Genomic DNA, 22,421 nt, shown 5'->3' on the forward strand with positions numbered 1-22,421 from the left:
GAGAAGTTTTCATAAGAATTTTATAGAACCATATCATAGAAAGAAGACAGAATGGTGCAGCTGTAGAACGACTGCTTCACAGTGCCAGAGACCCGGGTTCAATCCTGACCTCAGGTGCTATCTGTACAGAGTTTCCAAGTTCTTCTTGTAACCACATTGGTTTCCCCCGGGTCCTCTGCTTTCCTTCCACATCTTGCGGTTTTGTAGGTTAGGTAAATTGGCCTCTGTGAATTGTCCCTAGTGTGTAGGGAGTGGAGGAGAAAATAAGATAATATAGAATTGGTGTACACAGGTGTGACCGATGGTTGGCGTGGACTTGGTGTGGGCTGAAAGGCCTGTTTCCATGCTGTACATTCAAAATAAACTAAACAGTATAGTATTGCAGGACTGCATTTCCACCTATCTAGGTTACCTGACCGTGTGGGTTTTCTCCTGGTGCTCCGGTTTCCACCCACTTTCCAAAGACATACAGGTGGTAGGGAGTGGATATGAAAGTGGGTAACATGGAGCCAGAGTGAATGGGTGATTGATAGTCTGCGTGGGCTTAGTGGGCCAAAGTGTCTCTTTCCATGCTGCATCTTTCAATCAATAAAAATGAAGATGTAGTTACAATGGCTTTCCAGTTGCTAAATGTTATCACATTAGGCTCCAAGGGATGTGGCTGCAACCACTCGCCCTTAATCTTATTGAATCTTTTTAAGTGATTCCACAAGCCCTTTGCAATGAAGGCAGAAAATTCTACTCGGGTAGCATCTGTAGAGAGAAGAATGGAGTTAACATGACAGGCCATCAGTGATTCTTGTTTGCATTGGTAAATATCATCTTACATTTCTTTTGAGTATCGATAATGAATTTGTTTTTTACATTGAAAAAAAAAATGGAAAGAAGCGAATTTACCAAGCATGAAAGTGTGTATACAGAACGGCAGGATGGCATTATTGATATGGTTCATCTTGTAGAGTTATGGAGTCATACAGTGTGGAAACAAGCCCTTCAGCGCAACTTGCCTACACCGACCAACATGTCCCAGCTACACTAGTCCCGCCTGCCTGAGTTTGGCCCATTTCCCTCTCAACCTACCCTGTCCATGTACCTAAGATAGACACAACGTGCTGGAGTAACTCAGCTGGTCTGGCAGCATCTCTGGAGAAAAGGGATAGGTGGCATTTTGGCTCTTCAACCAGTATCTGCAGTTTCTTTCTACACACTATCCATGTACCTGTCCAAATGAATGTTTAAATAGCCTCAAATACCTCCTCTGCCAGTGTATTTCACACACCCACAACCCCTTGAAATGTCCCTTAGTTTTCTATTAAATCGTCCCCCCCTCACAACCCTATATCCTCTGGTCCTTGATTCCCCTACTCTGGGATGAAAGGTTCAGTGCATTTACCCTTGGTTCCGTTAGTTGATTTAATTTAAAGGTCCTTACAAAAGATGAAGTCCAGCCCAGATTTTAGATTGCACAACAGTGTGGCGCTGGTCACACCGTGTACCAATGGGATGTGTGGCCGTAGATGTGTATTTAAAGTGGTGGGCTCTCAAATTGCCAAGCGTCATTAATGCGCTCATTAGACATGTTGATGCTTTTCGGGAGGAAGGTTTGTCGCCTGACATTCGCCGAAAAGCGGGAGCGAGATGCAAACAGCGAGGAGCAGCTCGCTGTCTTGTCCCGGGAACCTGGATTCCGCCTGTACTGAGAAGTCCCAACCTTTCCCCCTGCTCTCCTCGTATCTCATTGACAGCATTTTGGGGCGCACCAACCGGCCCGTGAAACGCCAAGATGCCCCCTCGCCTGGCACCAGAACTGGGAAAAACTTCAGGGGAGAAATGGTTCCGGGTAGAACGGAGAATGGAAGCAAATCACTTCAAATGGAGGAAAATGCGGGTAAGTTGTTGGAGACCTAATCGTGTCGGTGCAGAAGGAGCATTGGTTCAAAATACGCACCTTCCAAAAACAAAAACTATTCTTAATTTATTCGTTTATAAAGAATTTTCGAAAAGCCTCTGCTTTTTATACCTTGTGTGTGTGTGTGTGTGTGTGTGTGTGTGAGGTGATTATTTATTAAACAACAATGTTTAAATATAGGGGACATGTATAAATGTATAAGGCAATGTATAGATGTATAAATACGGGAGCATTGTTTAAAATGCTCGTTGTTATTTTTGCAACGTTATCGAAATAAATCTTGTTATGATTTGGTTTTCGTTTCTATTTTTGTTTCTTCAGGTCATTTGGCCGGTTCACGGAAGCAAACGGTGGGTTGGCATCAGTTTTCAACGGGCCTTGCTCGTTCTGAACCAGGGGGAGGTAAAGGAGGGTTTGGACGCCGGGATAATGAAGAGAGGAACGAAGCCGACTCGCTGGCAGCACCAGTGGAGAGACGGGGCGAACTGAAGGGGCCAAACGCTCTGCCTTCGACGCCGGCTGGAAAAAGTGGTGGGGAGAGAGAGCGAGAGTCAGGTAGCCAGTCGCTGGAAGAGGGGAAAGAGGAGGAGAGGACGGAGGAAGTAGCGGATGAGAGAGAGTGTGTGGAGGGTAAAACCAGCCTTCACTACTTCCCCTGCATTGATGAACAAGAGGACGGGCCGTTCAAACGGAAACAGCGGCGCTACAGAACCACATTTACCAACTTTCAGTTGGAGGAACTGGAGAGAGCTTTCAGAAAAACCCATTACCCCGATGTCTTTACAAGGTAACGGAGGGTCGGCTCAGGAAACTGCCAGCGACCTTAACTATCACCCGCAGTTACCTGCTGCGTTTGCACCGACCGTTTAAAAAGTAGATTGCATATTAAATTAATGATTCCTAGAAATTACCGGATAAGTGTTAAAATCTACATCCTCCTCTTCTGTCCGTTAGACTTCTGCTTCTTGGAATAAGGCACCCCCCTCATAGGGTGGGTTCTTGTCATACAGCACAGAAACTGGCCCTTCGGCCCAACCTGTCCGTGCCGACCCACTTTCCCGCGTTTGGCCCAAATACCTCTAAACCTTTCCCATCTATGTAACTGCCCAAATGTCAAATTACAAAGAAGTGAATACGAATGATTAAAACGTTGTCATCCTAATTACCCTCAACAATAAAATAAATCGCAAAACAAATTTACCTCGCACGAGTTGAAATATATTTTCTACCCCGTTTAAAAAAAGTAGGTTGCATTTAAAATTCAAATATGATTAGAAATGATCCTATAAAATACTGTATACATATTAAAATCCATATCCCCCTTTTTTCCCCTAACCATTCACTCCCCGATATTATTTTCCAACTTTGAGGGAATGATTTACAAAGAGTGCATATGTGCAAAATACTCGCATTATGTTTAATTATTTCATTGGATGTGACGATGAAGTATTAGCTTTGCTCCTTAAATAAATGAATTTTCTGTAACGAAATTGTGTTGAAAACACACATTTCTGATACGAAAGAAAATTTCTGCAGATGCTGGAAATTGTGGATTAAGAACAAACACTGGCGGAATACTCGTGCCCAGAGTAGGGGAATAGAGAACCAGAGGACATAGGTTTAAGGTGAGGGGGTGAAGATTTGATGGGAACCTGAGGATTTATTTACACGAAGGGTGGTGGGTGTATGGAACAAGCTGCCGTAGGAGGTGGTTGAGGCAGATAATATCGCAACGTTTAAGAAACATTTAGACAGGTACATGGATCGGACAGGTTTCGAGGCAGGCCGGTGGGACTAGTGGGGATGGGGCATGTTGGTCGGCATGGCCAAGTTGGGCCGAAGGGCTTGTTTCCACGCTGTATCACTCTATCACACCATATCTGTGACGGGGTAGACCGTTTAGTGTCAGGTCCGCTGGATACTAATGTTATGCTTGAAATATTAGTCGGGTTAAACGGGGACAATAATGTGTTGTGTTTCTCCGCAGGGAAGACCTGGCAATGAGACTCGATTTAACCGAAGCACGGGTCCAGGTATGTGAGTTTCTCACTCCTTTATGCGGTATATGGACGGGACAGGGTTAAATCGTACTCATCAAATGCAGAATTGCGTTAACTGGGGCCCGTAGGCATAACCGCGGGAGGGGCATGGCAGATACACAATAGTCTCAGAGAATCTGTATCTATCTCAAAGATAGACACAGAGTGCTGCAGTATCTCAGCGGGCGAGGCAGCATCTCTTAAAAACGGGCGAAATCTTCGTGAGAGAATTCGGGAGAAATATTTTATAATAGATGGCTAGAGTTAAGACTTCCCAATTGTTTAGATAGATGAAGTCACACGTTCAAACATTCCTGCGGTAACTCCTGATGAAGGGTGCAGATAGATCAAAGTTAAATTATCCACATTCAGTGATTTTTTCACTGATTCCGTTCTCTGGGGATGGAGAAATTACAAAGGGCTTTGGCGAGTGTTCGCGAACAGAAACCATATGGCGTTCAGCACCAGCGGGACTGGGCGGTCTGGGCACGGTTATTTAATTAAAACACAACCTTGCTGAGTAAATACAAAAAAACCGAAGATTTATCTTGTCAGAAATTATTAAAACGTCACCACAAATACAGTTATTACACAATAGTGTCACACTTTTGTGTTAGAACAAATATTTTTTTTTTATGAATTCAAAAAAATAGGCCACAAAGTGCTGCAGTGACTCAGCGGGTCAGGCAGTGTCTCTGGAGAACATGACTCTACTATGAAACTTCCGTGTTTATTACATAATGATTATAATATGAGGAGAGAATTGTTTCACACACAAGTATAAAAAAATATGATAACTATGATTGGTTCGCACGTTCTACGACAGCGTTTAAACACCATTATCAACAAAGATTTAACGTCGAGAAAGCGAAAAACCTTGCACTTAGAAATATTCGAGGGGGTCTGGACTGTGAGACGAACGGGTTTACCAGAATTATGCCTGGATTCGGGGGAGTATTAGCTACAGGTTGGACAGTCTCGGATTATTTTCTCTGGAACGCCAGAATAGAAATGCATGGCATTGTGAGAGGCATAGAGAGGGTGGCCGGTCGGAATCTTTATCGAAGGAATGGAAATGGCAAATACTGGAGGGCATAGATAGCTTTAAGGCGAGAGAGGCAGCGTTTAATGGAGATATAAGTGTGTCAAGTTGTTATTACGCAGAGGGTGGTGAGTGCCTGGAACACGCTACCAGAGATGATGATCAGAGACTGCTGGCTAGGCATATGGACATGCAGGGAGAGATATGGATTATGTGCTGGCAAATAATAGTTGGCTTCATGCCCGGCACATATTGTGGGCCGCAGGGCCTGTTCATGTGCTGTGCCGTGTTCTCTCTTCTATGTAACAGGCGACCTCAGTGTGAGATACCAGACTGACTTGGATTCTGTAAAGCGTAGAAATGAACTGCAGAAAGATAAAAAGCTGGAGTAACTCAGCGGGACAGGCAGCATCTCTGGAGAGAAGGAATGGGTGACGTTTCGGGTCGAGACCCTTCTTCAGACTGGTGTCTGCACCAGTCAGAACGGAACTGCAGATACTGGTATTACCGAAGATAGAGACACGAAGTGCTGGAGTAACTCAGCGTGTCGGGTAGCATCGAGTAGAAAAAAGATAGGTGACGTTTCGGGTCGAGACCCTTCTTCAGACTTAGTCTGAAGTTCTTAGTTCTTCAGTCTGAAGAAGGGTCCCGATCCGAAACGTCACCCATCCTTGTATTCAGAGTTGCTGCCTGACCCGCTGAGTTACTCCATCACTCTGTGTTTGTCTTGAGTTCTGTAAAGTACCGACACAAAGGGTGCATCTTCCTTGTGGAAATGTAGTAACAATTCAACTCGCCTTTCATCCACTCAAACGCTAAAGAAAAATCGCTGGAAATATTTAACACCCTTTTTGCCGCTGAACTAAAGTTGTTGCGGATTTTAGGCATGAGACCCCCGGGTTAAGAATTCAAGTTACCTACAGCGTCACCCTGCACGTCCGATGTTTCAGTTCGCTTTCCCATTTGAGTTGAAAATAAAATTCACTCTCCTCAAATTATATGTTGCGAATCGCTGTTATCTGAATTGGGGTATTATCCTCGGCTGAACCACATTGATAGTTGTGTACTCGGAATGGATGTGAGCTGCCAACGAATCGATTTTTTAAAAAACACTTAGAGAGTTTGAAAATAATCCTTAAACATTGGCATTGGGGACAGGTATATCAGAACTTCCCACCGCACAGTTTCGCTACATCGGCGCAGCGCCAGAAACCCGGGTTCGATCCCGGCCTCGGGTGCTGCCTGTGTGGAGTTTGCACGTTCCCGCTGTGACCGCTCCGGTTTCCTCCCACGTCCCAAATACCTGCAGGGTTGTCGGTAGCATAGAACTACTGTGAACGGGCGATCGATGGTTGGCGTGAACTAAAAAGGCCTGATTTCCATGCTTTAACTCTGAACTCTAGCCACGTATCCTTTACAAATAAGCCCCAATCGAAAGTAAATGAAATTTTAAAAAAGCGCCAATCTGAAATAAATACCGAAAATACCGGAAACTCTCAGCAGGTCAGACAGCATCCATAGAAAATTAAACAGGGGTATAGTCTCAGATCAGCGACCCTTGGTCTCAGCGGGGTCTAATGCAGTGAATGTTACCTGAAACGTGAACTCTCCACAAACGATGTTTCTTACATTGTCTGTTCTTGCAACGTTTTCTGTTTCCCCGTCTGGAACAACTTCCCCTTGGCCAACTATTTCACTCTGAATGGAGTCACGAGGAACTGCAGATGCTGGGATCTGAGCAAAACACAAAGTGCTGGAGGAACTGGAGCGACGAGAGTCGGGTCAGACTGCTGAAGGATCTCGACTCTCAACCTCGCCTGTCTATCCCCCTCCCAAAATGCTGCCCCCCTCACTGAGTTCCTCCAACACCTGGCATTTCATTTAGAAATTACATTTTAAGTCCTTAGTTTAGTCCAGTTAAGTCCAGAATTCTCCTTGTGACACTCGGGTCACGGAAATCGCCATTGATTATTTCCATGGTGCTGTTAATTAATTGTGGTCTTGGTCTATTGGAGTAACTCAGCGGGACAGACAGCATCTCTGGATTGAAGGAATGGGTGATGTTTCGGGTCGAGACCCTTCTTCAGAGTGAGTCCATTACTTCTCTCCAGAGACGCTGCCTGTCCCGCTGAGTTATTCCAACATGTTGTGTCTATCTTCGGTGTAAACCAGCATGTGCAATTCCTTCCTGGACATGGTTTATTGGTCAGCTTCGGGTAGGCGCACATTCTGATAATGTCGCGTTGTGCCTTTCAAGGTTTGGTTTCAAAACCGCAGAGCCAAGTGGAGGAAGCGTGAGAAGGCAGGGAGCCTGGCCCATCCGCACGGGTTGTCATTGAGTAGTCCGCTGGAGCTCTACTTGGATGTACCGCTGACCCAATCCACCGGCATGGATCCGAGTTGGAGGTCGTCATCCATACCAACACTCTCTCCGGCGACAGCACCCAGCGCCTACAGCTCGGCAGCCCAGCTAGGAATCAGTACCTTCATCGGGACCACCTTCTTCAGACATCCCTTACTCAACCCACACTTTGGAAGGTTGGTGGAACCATCTCCGCACCTATTGCAAAAAGTACTAACCATCCTTTTTATTGTTTACTAGACCAAGTGCAGACCCGTTGGGTCTGTTTCCCCAACGGCGTTTGCGGGGGGGGGGGGGGGGGGCTGCGGCATCACACTCGCATTAACCACCCCCCAAACACACTGGTGGGGGGAGGGGGGTGAGAAGAGGGGAAGGAGGGGAGAGGAGGAGGAGGAAACTGGACAGATTTGGGAGGGAAAGGAGAGCGGGGTAGGGGGTGAGAGAGGGGGATGGTGAGAGAGATGTGTGGGAGGGGAGGGATGGGGAGGGAGGGGAGGAGGGAGGGGTGTTGGGAGAGAGGGGAAAGAGTGGGGAGGGAGAGTGGAGGGGGAAAGGGGAGAGAAGTGGAAGAGTGGGGAGGGAGGGGTAGGGGGAGTGGTGGAAGAGGGACAGAGGGGTAGGGGATGGGGGCGGGCGGGAGGGAAGGGGGTGGCGTAGAGAGTGAAGGGGGGTGGGGGAGAGAGGGATGGGTGGGAGAGGGAGAGGGGTGTGGAGAGGGAAACATAGAAACATAAGATTCTATAAGATCACCCCTCAATTTTCTAAATTTTAGTGAGTACAAGCCGAGTCTATCCAGTCTTTCTTCATATGAAAGTCCTGACATCCCAGGAATCAGTCTGGTGAACCTTCTCTGTACTCCCTCTATGGCAAGAATGTCTTTGGGCATTGGGCATTGTGACATCACACGATGACACGGTCACCAGGGGCTGGGGCTGGGGCTGGTGCAAAGGCATATGTAAATGGATCCATCCCGATTGGACATCTGCGAGCATTGGGCATTGTGACATCACACGATGGGAACGAATCAAAAGGCAGAAAGGTAGCCGGACGGCAGGCGGCAGCCACAGACCTTTATATAATAGATAATTCATCAATCATATGAGCAGATTTAAGCCATTCGACCTATGTTTGATTTATCTACTCCGCCATTCAATCATGTTTGATTTATCTTTCCCTCTCAACCCTATTTCCTGCTTTCTCCCCATTATTTTGACACCCTTTCTGATCAAGGACATGTCAATTCCAGCTTTATAAATACCCAATGACTTGGCCTCCACCGCCATCTGTGGCAATGAATTCCAAAGATTCACCACCCTCGGACTAAATCAATTCCTCCCTACGTCATTTTATTGAATCACATTATGCACCACATTGTCATTTAACCACACAAACAGCGCGATTTCTTCATTGCCGAAAGAATAATATGAAGACTAAGTAACATTGGAAATGGTGCTCAATCATTTATAATTAACGTCGATATCGGCGTTAAAACGAACATTGGCGGTGAAGGGAAAAATCGCTCTTTGGCCCATCAATTGATGCCAACCCCAACATTTATCTACCTGCATATAAATCCACATCCCTTCAATCTCTACACATCCATGTGCCTATACAAATGCTTAGATGCCACTATCATATCTGCCTCCACCACCACACCAGGCAGCGCGTTCCACACACTCACCACCCACTGTGTAAAAAAAAAATTGCCTCGCACATCTCATTTGAACTTTGCCTCTCTCTGGTCTTTGGTCTTTCTATCCTCGGAAAAAAAGGTTCTGATCGTCTCCGCTAGCTCTGCCTCGCATAATTGAATATACTTGTATAAGGTCCACCCTCAATCTCCGGCATTCCAGAGAGAACAATCCATGTCTTTCCAACCTACCTAATCCAGGCATCGTTTTTGTAAACCTTTTTTGCACCCATTTAAAAGCCTTCACTTCCTACCAGAGTGGGGTGACCACAATATTCCAAATAGCGGGAACGTTGATGTGAATTCTGAATCGAAGGTGCAGAAAAGCATGCGATTTATGATTAATGGTTGTTAAAATACAACGAAAATAATTTAAGTGCGTAGGAAAGAACTGCAAATGTTGGTTTAAACCGAAGATAGACACAAAAAGCTGGAATAACCCAAGGGGTCAGACAGCATCTCTGGGGGGAAAGGAATGGGTGAAGAAATGAACCCGAAACGTCACCTATTCATTTTCTCCAGAGACGCTGCCTGACCAGCGATTTGTGCCTATCTTTGAAAGTAATTTAAGATCGAATCCTGGATAATGCATGCATTTTTTTCAATCAAAAATAACTAGCAATATCCTTGAAATCACTTAATCGATTGAAGTAAGCATTATTTCACTGTTCTTACCAGATCAAACCTTGCCTAAATGGGATCTCAATGGAATGTGCTTACAATGATATTGGGAACAGTGCTTTGAAAGAAGCAAAAGGGAATTAGGAGAATGGAGCAATCGAATTCCGATCAGCATAATTTAATTTTGACCTCCATTTTCTTACGTTTGAAAAGGAAAGGCGTGAAAAAATATACAGATGATTAAAAATCTGAAATCTCACTTTTATGATTCATGGTTGTTGAAATGAAAATATTGATCGCATATATTTATATAGTGTTGTATAACCTTGCCTATCCCTCACAATCCGGGTCCACCACTCCAGTATCTTATCACCCTCCGAGCATTGACAACCGTCTTCCCATCTTTTTTATGAAGTATTCACGATTAAATGCCCGCACTCTATGGATAACTCGACGTTATTTGTCTGCAACTAGCCAAATCATTTTGTACAACCAATTCCAATCAAATTCTGAAGACGGGTCTGAAGAAGGGTCTCGATCCGAAACGTCACCCACTCCTTCTCTCTAGAGATGTTGCCTGACCCACAGAGTTACGCCAGCTTTTTGTGTCTATCTCCAATCAATTTCAACCAGTCTCCAGCCACGAAGGCTTTCTTTCCTATAAATACAATCGAAGAAAGTAGCAATATATTTCAGAAGAAGGGTCTCCTGTGGAAACGTCCCCCATTCCTTCTCCCCAGAGTTGCTGCCTGTCCCACTGAGTTACTCCAGCTTGTTGTGTCTATTTTCTATTAATAACATCGAAAGTTTATTTATAGTTTTCTATTTTGTTTTCAATGCGGGAAAATTTGCGATCGTATCAAAGAGTACTGTGTTGGACGAAACTGCAGGTGCTGGTTTCAACCGAAGATAGACACAAAAAAGCTGGAGTAACTCAGCGGGTCAGACAGCATCTCTGGAGAGAAGGAATAGGTGACGTCTCGGGTCGAGACCCTTCTTCAGAAGTACTGTTGCGTTATGGAAGCGACTTGTCTATGGTGGTGAAAGGGTTAACTGTGGCCCGAGCAGAGTTAAGTTTATTCCGACTGTGCAACGAACAAGACCCATGTCGGAAATTTACCCCAGCCCAGAGTAACACTTAGATCCCCATTGGTGAATTATTGCTGGGACGATTTTTACACTTCTCCGCAGTGTGTCCGATGCAATTCAATATATCATGTAGCATTATTCCAGCGATCGGTCCACACCAACCTGTCTCGTTGTATTTCCTGTTCGATTTTCTTTAATTTTTCAAATGCAAAATTGCTCATACCGGGTCCTGAAATCAAGGCAAATTTACAAATGCAGCAAATATTTTCAACCTTTAATAGCCATAAATTACTGAAGAAGGGTCTCGACCCGAAACGTCACCCATTCCTTCTCTCCAGAGATGCTGCCGGTCCCGCTGAGTCATTCCAGAATTTAGTATCTATCTTCGGTGTAAACCAGTATCTGCAGTTCCTTCCCGCTGAATTAGTTGCCATAATTGTTTTGTTGTATTTGGAATCGGCGCATCTGAATTATAAGGACTATAACGTTATTAACTCGTATATAGCCATCATTGGCGTCAACGCTGTCAAGTTAAAGTAACATTTAACGGGGGAAAGGAAATCAGGCCATACTCAGGGCGCGGAGACAGTGGAATATTTCAGTTCAAACACCCACACCAGTTATTGATCTGAAATGATGCCAGTTTATCTCTTCGCATATGCTGTGTGGCTATCTGGGTCTTTTCCAGAACCTGCAATAATTCGTATTTGTTTTGTTCCAGTGTTAGAGTTGACCGGTTGGAAGGGGCGTGATCAGAATCTGCAACACCTCACTTCTTTTGGTGCTGAAAAGGTTTACCAGAACGCTGACTGGATTAGAGGTTATTAGGTTTCAGGGGAGGTTGGGTCGTTTTCTCTGGAACGTCGGAGGTTGAGGAGGAGACCTGATAGAAATATATAAAATTATGAGGGGCGTAGTTAAGATAGACAGTCAGAATCTTTTTTTCCCCCCAAGATAGAAATGTCAAAGACAAGAGGGTGTGGTTTTAAGGTGAGAGGGGTAAAGTTTAACAGAGATGTGCGGGCATATTTTTTTTATACAGAAGGCGGTGATTGCCTGCAACGCGATGCCAGGGGCGTGGTGGAGGCAGAGACGATAGTGGCGTTTAAGAGGCTTTTGGATATGCAGGGAATGGAGGAATATGGATTATGTGCAGCCTGATGTACTGGTCTTGACATCATTTTGAGTGGACACAGGGTGTGTTTACTGTAACCGACCAAATAGTGTTTAGATAGGCACATGATTCATATATTTTAATTCCCAGAATATCTACGTGCCTATCTAAACTCTGTTATTATATCTGCTCCCAACACTATGCCATCTTAATCTAAACCTCCTTCTGGCCTGAACGTTGTTGGCCGAGGGACCTGTTCATGTGCTGTACTGATCTCTGTTCGTCAACATGCGCCCTAATAGGTATACCCTTCCCATCTCTCTCCCTCTACAATAATCAGTCTAGGGAAGGGTTCCGACTCAAAACGTCTCCTATCCATGTTCTCCAGACATGCTCCCTGGCCCGCTGAGTTGCTCCAGCATTCTCTATGCATCGGTGTAAACCAGCAGCTGCCGTTCCTTCCCACAAATGTTTTCCAGAGATGTTGGCTGGCCCGCCGAGTTACTCCAGCACTTTGTGCCTTTTGTTTCAATAAACCAGCATCTGTAGTTTCTTGTGTCTACAGCTGAATAGCTCGTTGTGTTTTGCAGATTCTTCACGGCGATGAACCCTCTCATGGCGACCTCCCTGATTGTGAAGCCCTCTGTCCCGTCGGCGGACCCCGGGCCCTTCCCACCGCACTCTGACTCCACGGCCATGGATAGGAAGTCCAACAGCATCGCAAGCCTGAGACTGAAGGCGAAAGAACATACAGCACACGGCCCCGCCATCTCTCTGCTCCCCACCTTCACCGCCTCGGGCAAGCAGATCTGTTAAGGACATCCTAGTAACTAGACTGTACTTCAGCGACCGGGCGGACAATATCTACAGATAAAACAATCCGTGAGATTGAACGCAATCGGATAACTGTTGTCTGCCGAACTGGTACTTAGAAATGATTTAAAACTCACGGGCGGAAGACATCAGACGAAAGACAAGTCCGCCAGGTCCGGGTTAACAGCGAGCTCCTTTACCTATTGGGAATGGGCACACGCTATCACACGCTAACTGTTAATAAATTCTTAAATTCGTCAACTTCAGTCACATTTTGACATTCTGTAGGAGTATCTATTGCAGAACTGCCTTGTGCTCTAAGCAATTTATTTAAAAAGCCAAAGTCATTTCGATAGAGACACCGTGTTCATTTGGGCTGTGATTTTGCTTCTAAAAGATTGGGTGGGAGAGATGATGTCTTTATTTAGGGACTTTATTCTGATGATGTCTTTGTTCTGTATAGCTAGGAATTTTAGTACACGGATCGCCATATGAAGATCTATTTAATTTATGAAATGCCATCTGATTCAACCGAATTATAGTATTTTAACAGTAAGTGATTTGTCCCTTGTGGTTTCTGAGATTTATACAAATAAATAAACGTGGAATTAATGATGTTGTCAGTGATATGGACGCTTCCAAGAAGTTGTTCTTTACACTGTGGCTGCATAAATAGCGTCAGGACTTCAAGGACAGCAGGAGGTGAAGTAGTTTCCTAGTTCATAAGTCATAGGAGCAGAAGTAGTCCATTCGGCTAATCAAGTCTACTCTGCCATTCAGTCATGGCTGATTCATCTTTCCCTCTCAACCCCATTCTCCAGCCTTCGACACCCTTACTAATCAAGTATCTGTTCATCTCTGCCTTAAAAATACATTCTACCTTAAAAATGGTTCAGTGTGCTGATGAGTTTAACTTTAGCTGGTTCATCAGTTATAGGTACAGAATTAGGCCATTTGGCCATTTGGCCCATCAAGTCTACTCTACCATTCAATCTATTTTTCTCACTCAGCCCCATTCCCCTGCCTTCTCCCCATAACCCATGATACCCATACTAATCAAGAATCTATTAATCTCCACCTTAAAACATCCATTGACCTGTCCTCTACAGCCTTCTGTGGTAATGAATTCCACAGATTCACCACCATCTAACTAAAGAAATTCCCCCTGATCTCCATTCTAAAGGTACGTCCTTTTATTCCGAGGCTGTGGCCTCTGATCCTAGATTCCACGTGGAAACACCCTCTCCACATCCACTCTATTCAGGCCTTTCACTATTCAGTAAGTTTCAACGATGTCCCTCCCGCCCCCCCCCCCCCCCCCCCCCCTCATTCTTCCAAACTCCAGTGAGTACAGGGTTCTTTAAACTACAATGTGTTAACTAGTACAGGCTTAGTTCGTTTTTGATTTAGTTTCCTTAGTTTATCATTATTGTCACGTGTACCGAGGTACAGAAAATGACTTTTGTTTGCATGCTATACAGTCAAAGAAAATACCATATACATAACAATCAAGCCGCTCACAGTGCACAGATGCAGGATAAAGGGTACATCTTGCAAAATGGAGAATTACTTCACATTCCGAAATGTCTGAGTCAGTGATACACTATTGTGCAGACTTTGTTTTAACTTCGTAAATCCATACCATCTTCAGCCACATTTAACACCTATAAATATCTAACATGCATTGTTTTTTTTAATACCTGGAAGTGAGCAACAAAAAAAAGGATATAGTTGAAATGTTTTACTTAAATTTCTGTTCTTATATCCCACCTCTGGGTCCATCAAACATCTGGCCAACTCTGGTGAAGGCTAGACTTGGTTTGAATGGCGTAAATGGTTAAGTGAAGACATTTAATGGAAACAAGGAATTGTACATGCCGGTTTAGACATAAGGACACAAAATGCTGGAATAACTCTGTGGGTCAGGCAACATCTCTGGAGAACGTGGAAAGGTGACATTTCGGGTCAGAACCCTCTTTCATAACGAAGATGGTTTCTATACCGAAACGTCCCATATCCATGTTCTCCAGCGAAGCTGCCTGACCCGTTGAGTTACTCCAGCACTTTGCACTCTTAAGTGAAGATTTTTCTTTGGTATTGAAGTCCTGATGTTCAATTGTATTGTACACACAATCTTTACTAATTCCAAGGCCGCCCCTAATTAAAAGAAACAAAGACATGCTTTTAACAGATAAAGACTAACAGGGAAAACATTAGTGTAGAATTGGTTTTAAACACATAGTGCTGGAGCAACTCAGCAGGTCAGTCTGAAGAAGAGTCCTGACTCGAAATATCACCTGTCCATTCCCTCCACAGATGCTGCCTGACCCATTAAGTTCCTCCAGAACTTTGTGTTTTATGCAATATTCCAGCACCTGCACTTTGTAACTCCAGTGAGAATTGCTGGGTTTAGTGGGCCGAGACCCTATGTCCATTTTTGTATTTCTCCACAATTCTAACGCACGTATGGTTCATACAAATAGAACATAGAACAGTACAGAGGAACAGGTAATTCCACCCGCAACGTCCATGCAGAACATGATGTCAAGGTAAACTAATCTCCTTTGCCTGCATGTGGTCCATATCACTCCATCCCTTGAATATCCATGTGCCTAACTAAAAGCCTCTTAATTGTTGCTATCATATCTGCCTCCACCACCACCACTGGCTGTGTGTTCCAAGCACCACTCTCTGGATAAAAAAGTTTCCTCGAACATCTCCTTCAAACTTTACCCCTCTCATTTTAAAGCTATGCCCTCTATGGGGAAAAAAGCTTTGACCCCATCAAGCCAAAAGGCTTTGAACGTGCAAACTCCATACAGACAGTACTCGAGGTCAGGAATGAAACCTGGGTCTCTGGTGCCGTGAGGCAGTGGCTCTACTAGATGCGCCACTGTGCCACCAGATGAAATATGAATTAAAAGATGTTCATTACAGACTGAAGACTTTCCATATTTTTGACGTAAGTGGTGATGAAGTTGATTAAAACCTTATGAGAGTCTCTCTTTATACCCAACATCCAAAATGTTTCCATGACTGGGTGAATACAACATCTTCCTGTTTGAAGGGATTTGATGTTGTTCAAAGGGGAACCTTTGATTCTCCTGACGGATAACGATCAGTTTTCTAGTTCCATACTACATAGTCCCTCATTCGGGACCCCAGCATTACACCACCTAACCAACAGTTGGTTGGAGAAAGTTTAGTTTGGTTTAGTTTAGCTTAGTGTAATGTCGTGTCACACGAACCAAGGTACAGTGAAAAGTCTTTGTTGCATGCTAACCAGTCAACAGAAAGGCTATACATGATTACAATCGAGTCATCCACAGTGTACAGATATATGATAAAGGAAATATGTTCAGTGCAAGTCTTGTGTCGAAGAGTCACTGATCATAGAACAGGCCCTTTGGCTGAGTCCACATAGACAATCAACCACCCATTTATACAAATTCCATCTCAAGCCCATTTTGTTCTCCCACATTGTCTCTAATAACTCTTGCACACTTCCACAGATGCACCACGGAAAGCTGGTTGCATCATGGCTGAGTCTGGCGACAGCTCTGGCCAAAACCACAAGAAATTGCTGAGAGTTGTGGATGTAGCCCAGTCCATCACACAGACCAGACTCTCTGTTGACTCCATGTACACCATGCGGACTCGGAAAAGTACCCAGCATAATTAAAGACTTTTCCCACAGCTCAGTCATTCCTTCTTCTCCTCGCTCCCATCAGGCAGAAGATATAAAAGCATGACAGTGCACACCACCAGTCTCAGGAACAGCTCCTTCAACTCTTATCTGGCTTCTGAACGATCCTTCCATAAGTCAGGGTACTATCCAATTCACTTTTACCTCATGGTGGACATTGGAATTTGTCTATGGAACTGGTGTGCTACAATGCTGAGAACTATATTCTGTATATTTCCCTTTGTCCTACTATTGTACTTGAGTTTGGCTTGATTGTAACTATCTGTTTTAATTGGACAGCAATCAAAACAAAGCTTTCTACATACCTGCATAACCTAAACCTAGCTTACCCCGAATCTTACCGATCCCAACATACGAGTGGTAATTTACACAGGTCGATTAACCTACCAACCCACATATCTTTGCGATGCGGGAGAAAACCAGAACACCTGGAGAAGCCCACAGCGAGAACTTGCAAACTCCACACAAACATTGGAGATTAGAGTGAAACACCAACTGCTGGAGGAGATCGGTTGATCAGGCAGCATCTGTGGAGGGAATGAACATGCTTTGGGTTGTGGCACCTACATTCCTCGTGTTGCCACTGAAGGTTTGAGGCTGCTGTACCACCGTACCTCAGCTGACCTTAGTATCCCACGATGCTTCATCGCAGAAGCGTTCTGGCTGATTTCTATTCCTCAGGCAATGTCAATAGAACTGATTAACTGATCATTATCATGTTCCTGCTTCTGTGCGCAAATTAATTGCTGTGTTTCGTGACTAAATCAGTGACCAAAGTCCCAAAGATACTATGAATCATTTTAAGGTAGACAAAAATGTTGGAGAAACTCAGCGGGCGATATGGAGCAAAGGAAATAGGCAACGTTTCAGGTCAAGACCCTTCATCAGACTGATGTGAGGGTGGGGGGGGGGCGGGGAGAAGAAAGGGTGGAGACAGTGGGCTGTGGGAGAGCTGAGAAGGGGAGGAGAAATCAGGGACTACCTGAAATTAGAGAAGTCAATGTTCATACCGCTGGGGTGTAAACTGCCCAAGCGAAATATGAGGTGCTGCTCCTCCAATTTACAGTGGTCCTCACACTGGCCATGGAAGAGGCCCAGGACAGAAAGGTCGGATTTGGAATGGGAGGGGGAGTTGAAGTGCTGGGCCACCGGGAGATCAGGTAGGTTAATGCGAACCGAGCGGAGGTGTTGGGCGAAACGATCGCCAAGCCTACGCTTGGTCTCACCGATGTAGAGCAGCTGACACCTAGAGCAGCGGATGCAATAGATGAGGTTGGAGGAAGTGCAGGTGAACCTCTGCCACACCTGGAAAGACTGCTTGGGTCCTTGAATGGTGTCAAGGGGGGAGGTAAAGCGACAAGTGTAGAGGGGGCGCTGCTCTGGCAGCAGCCATGTCAGCAGCGCGTCAGTTTTTTCAACTTTTTTAAATTTTTTAGTATGTTTTAAAGTATGTGTTTAATGTTCCTTTGTGTGTTTTGTGTGGGGGGTGGTGGGGGGGGGTGAGGGGGAAACCGCTTCGGTCGCCTCCTCCATGGAGAGGCGACTTTTTCCAGGTCGCCTCCCCCGTGGCCTAACAACAAGGATCGGCGCGGCCTTTTCACGGAGACGCGCCTGGGGCTTCAGCGGCGGGTGCAGCGTGGACTCTCGGCGTGGAGCGGGTGAGCCCTCGCTGGGGCTCGCCGGAGGGGAGCGCTCCGTTTCGCTGGCCCGGGGCAGCCTGAAGCCTGAAGTCGCGGTCTGCAGTGTTCCAGCTGGTGCGGCGTCTGCAACCCGGGATCCCTCGTGGGGGACCCGGGGGAAGAAGAAGCCACCACCGCCGGCCCGCGGCCAACTTCTACCGCGGGCCCGGCATGGACTTACCATCACCCCTGGAGGGGAGCTTCGACCGCCGGCCCTGCAGTCTACGGTGCTTCTGGCTGCGGCGGAGACTTTAAATCTCGACCGCCGGCCTGCGGCCTAAAACAATTTAAAGCCACGGTCTCCGGTGAGGAAGAGCCGATCCTGGACTGACTCTGGACTCTGGTCCTGTCCACGGGGGGGAAATGGAGGAGGACTGGCCAAATGTTGTGCCTTCCACCACAGTGATAAATGCTGTGGTGGATGTTTATGTTACATTTTTATTGTGGTTATGTGTTCTTTATTATTGTACTGCTGCTGATAAACCAAATTCCACCGACCCTGGTTGTGTGGTAATAAATTCTATCTAAATTCTATCTAAATTTCCGGTGGTTGCAAGGGAAAGTGCCAGCGAGGGGGTGGTCTGGGTGGGAAGGGACGAATTGACCAGGGAGTTACGAAGGGAGCGGTCTCTGCAGAAAGCAGACAGGGGAGAAGATGGGGAGATGTTGCCGGTTGTGAGATCCCTTTGGAGGTGGCGAAAATGTCGGAGGATTTTTGTTGTATATGGCGGCTGGTAGGGTGGAAGGTGAGGACAAGGGGCACTCTGCTTGTTACAAGAGGGGGGATGGTGAGTGAGAGCAGAGTTACAGGGTATAGAAGAGACCCTGGTGAGAGCCTCATCTATAGTACAAGAGGGAACCCTTGTTCCCTGAAGAATGAGAACATCTCCGATGCCCTGGTGTGGAACACATCATCCTGGGAGCAGTTGCGGCGTAGACAGAGGAATTGGGAGTAGGGGATAGAGTACTTACAGGAAGCAGGGTGGGAAGAAATGTAGTCCAGATACCCATGGGAGTCAGAGGTATTTTAGTGGATGTCGGTCAGTAGTCTATCACCTGTGATGGAGATAGTGAGTTCTAGAAATGGTAGGGAAATATCGGAAATGGTCCAGGTGTATTTGAGTGCCGGATGGAAGTTAGTGGTGAAATGGATGAAATCGGTGAGTTGTGTGTGGGTGCAGGAGGTAGCACCAATGCAGTCATCGATGTACCCGGATGAAAGTTAGTGGTGAAATGGATGAAGTTGACTCCATTCAAGGGCCCAAGCAGTCTTTCCAGGTGTGGCAGAGGTTCACCTGCACCTCCTCCAACCTCATCTATTGCATTCGCTGCTCTAGGTGTCATCTGCTCTACATCCGTGAGACCAAGCGTAGGCTTGGCGATCGCTTCGCCCAACACCTCCGCTCGGTTCACGTTAAACTACTTGATCTTCCGGTGGCTCAGCACTTCAACTCCCCCTCCCATTCCGAATCTAACCTTTCTGTCCTGGGCCTCCTCCATGGCCAGAGTGAGGACCACTGTAAATTGGAGGAACAGCACCTCATATTTTGCTTGGGCAGTTTACACCCCAGCGGTATGAACATTGACTTCTTTAATTTCAGGTAGTCCCTGCTTTCTCCTCCCCTGCTCAGCTCTCCCTCAGCCCACTGACTCCGCCTCTTCCTTTCTTCTTCCCTCCCCTCCCCCCCACCCTCACATCAGCCTGATGAAGGGTCTTGACCCGAAACGTGGCCTATTTCCTTCGCTCCGTAGATGCTGCCTCACCCGCTGAGTTTCTCCAGCATTTTTGTCTACCTTTGATTTTCCAGCATCTGCAGTTCCTTCTTAAATATGAATCATTTTAAGATACCTTACGATTGGGAATGGTGCCATAGATAGGCAAGCCTGCCTTTCAGACTTCAGACTTTAGAGATACAGTGTAGAAACAGGCCATTCGGCCCACCGAGTCCGTGCTGACCAGTGATCCCCGTACACTAGCACTATCCTACACACTAGGGACAATTTACAATTTTACCAAGGCCAATTAACCTACAGACCTGCACATCTTTGGGACGTGGGAGGAAATCGGAGCACCCACATTAAACCCACACGGTCACAGAGAGAATGTACAAACTTTGTATAGACAGCACCTGTAGTCAGGATCGAACCCGGGTCTCTGGCTCTGTGAGGCAGCAACTCTACCGCAGCGCCACCGCACCCCAGTTTTACCTTGAAGATGTTGCTGAACAACCGATAGCTTTGTGTCAGAGCCCAGAAACTGAATGGGATCATGTCGACTGAGACGGGTGAATGAAATGAGTCCTCATCCAGTGATGCATGTGACTATTTTAAAGCTGTGGTTTGCTTAATTGAAATTTCTATCACTCATCATTAATTCCACAGTTGCCTGACTGGGAAGAAGTGCTGTTTTACAACTGCAGTGCTTGATTAAGCACAATAACTAAAAATCCTAACTGAAAATTCATTTAAAGTTTGCAAAGTCTGAAAATCAATAGAGTCTGTTCAATGCTAAATATGCAGCTGAAAATGCAACGTGATATAAAAATGAGCCCTTTGTGGTAAAACTGTAATTCTCGAGAAATGGGTAGGAAGGAACTGCAGATACTAGTTTATACAGAAGACAAACACAAAAGGTAACTCAGCGGGTCAGGCAGCATCTCTGGAGGAAAATAATAGATGATGTTTTGGGTTGGAACCCTTCAGACTGAAAGATACAGGGTAGGGGGGATAAACTGGAGATGAGGAAAGGCCAGTGCAAGTCAGGACCAGCAACAGATGACCTCGGGAAGGGTGGCGTCTATTATGGCCCATTGTTGGCTTGGGAAGATCTGCTCATGAGAGGGATACAAGAAACTAATGCAGGAGTTACTTGCAATTTCCAGATAAATGTATTACATCCCAGCTATTTACTCCAATCCGATTGCATCTCTTTCTCCTATGCTCTAATAGTCCTAGTTTTAAGATATTTTCTTACTTCTGTAATATCTGCAATAATAATGTCAGCATTTGGCATGGTTTCCTGGACTTATTCTCCCAAACCAAGGGATTTAATTTGCTTCAAGGTGCTGGAGCAAGCCTCAACGACTTCCGCCCAGTTGCACTTACCCCCATCATCACCAAGTGCTTCGAGAGGCTGGTCCTGGCACACCTCAAAAGCTGCCTACCCCCCACACTGGATCCCTATCAGTTTGCCTACCGCAAGAACAGGAGTACGGAGGATGCCATCTCAACGGCACTTCACTCCGCCCTCTCCCACCTCGACAACAGAGACACTTACGTAAGAATGCTGTTCATCGATTACAGCTCAGCATTCAACACCATTATACCATCAAAACTGATCACCAAACTCGGTAACCTGGGCATCGACCCCTCCCTCTGCAACTGGATACTGGACTTTCTAACCAACAGACCCCAGTCTGTTAGGTTAGACAAGCACACCTCTTCAACCCTCACCCTGAACACCGGCGTTCCACAGGGCTGTGTGCTGAGCCCCCTCCTCTACTCCCTCTTCACCTATGACTGCACACATGTACATGGTACTAACACCATCATCAAGTATGCAGATGATACAACGGTGATTGGCCTCATCAGCAACAACGATGAGTCGGCCTACAGGGAGGAGGTCCAGCACTTAGCAGCATGGTGCGCTGACAACAACCTGGCCCTTAACTCCAAGAAGACCAAGGAGCTCATTGTAGACTTCAGGAAGTCCAGGGGCGGCACGCACACCCCCATCCACATTAACGGGACAGAGGTGGAACGTGTTTCTAGCTTCAGGTTCCTGGGAGTCAACATCTCCGATGACCTCTCTTGGACCCACAATACCTCAACTCTGATCAAGAAGGCTCACCAGCGCCTCTTCTTCCTGAGGAGACTGAAGAAGGTCCATCTGTCTCCTCAGATCCTGGTGAACTTCTACCGCTGCACCACCGAGAGCATCCTTACCAACTGCATCACAGTATGGTATGGCAACTGCTCTGTCTCCGACCGGAAGGCATTGCAGAGGGTGGTGAAAATTGCCCAACGCATCACCGGTTCCTCGCTCCCCTCCATTGAGTCTGTTCAAAGCAAGCGTTGTCTGCGGAGGGCGCTCAGCATCGCCAAGGACTGCTCTCACCCCAACCATGGACTGTTTACCCTCCTACCATCCGGGAGGCGCTACAGGTCTCTCCGTTGCCGAACCAGCAGGTCCAGGAACAGCTTCTTCCCGGCGGCTGTCACTCTACTCAACAACGTACCTCGGTGACTGCCAATCACCCCCCCACCCCCCGGACACTTATTATCACTTATTATTATTTATTCAAATCATTTGCTATGTCGCTCTTCCAGGGAGATGCTAAATGCATTTCGTTGTCTC

General features: G+C 46.1%; 1 protein-coding gene across 1 annotated transcript; it reads left to right on the forward strand.

The window, feature by feature from the left end:
* The first annotated feature begins 1,546 nt into the window (after nucleotides 1-1,546).
* LOC116978960 (aristaless-related homeobox protein-like) lies at nucleotides 1,547-13,291 on the forward strand. Its single transcript, XM_033030274.1, has 5 exons — nucleotides 1,547-1,888; nucleotides 2,231-2,696; nucleotides 3,897-3,942; nucleotides 7,248-7,528; nucleotides 12,457-13,291. The coding sequence occupies exons 1-5, from the start codon at nucleotides 1,639-1,641 to the stop codon at nucleotides 12,680-12,682; spliced, it is 1,269 nt and encodes a 422-aa protein (XP_032886165.1). The 5' UTR covers nucleotides 1,547-1,638; the 3' UTR covers nucleotides 12,683-13,291.
* The last annotated feature ends 9,130 nt before the right edge of the window (nucleotides 13,292-22,421 follow it).

The sequence above is a fragment of the Amblyraja radiata genome, chromosome 12, assembly GCF_010909765.2.
Source record: "Amblyraja radiata isolate CabotCenter1 chromosome 12, sAmbRad1.1.pri, whole genome shotgun sequence".
NCBI lineage: Eukaryota > Metazoa > Chordata > Chondrichthyes > Rajiformes > Rajidae > Amblyraja > Amblyraja radiata.

Excerpts from the sequence above, each read along its gene's own strand:
- LOC116978960 (XM_033030274.1), top strand. The coding sequence starts at position 1,639 with ATGCAAACAGCGAGGAGCAGCTCGCTGTCTTGTCCCGGGAACCTGGAT. Across the intron at positions 1,889-2,230 it reads TCAAATGGAGGAAAATGCGG|GTCATTTGGCCGGTTCACGG; the intron begins GTAAGTTGTTGG and ends TTGTTTCTTCAG. Across the intron at positions 3,943-7,247 it reads TAACCGAAGCACGGGTCCAG|GTTTGGTTTCAAAACCGCAG; the intron begins GTATGTGAGTTT and ends GTGCCTTTCAAG.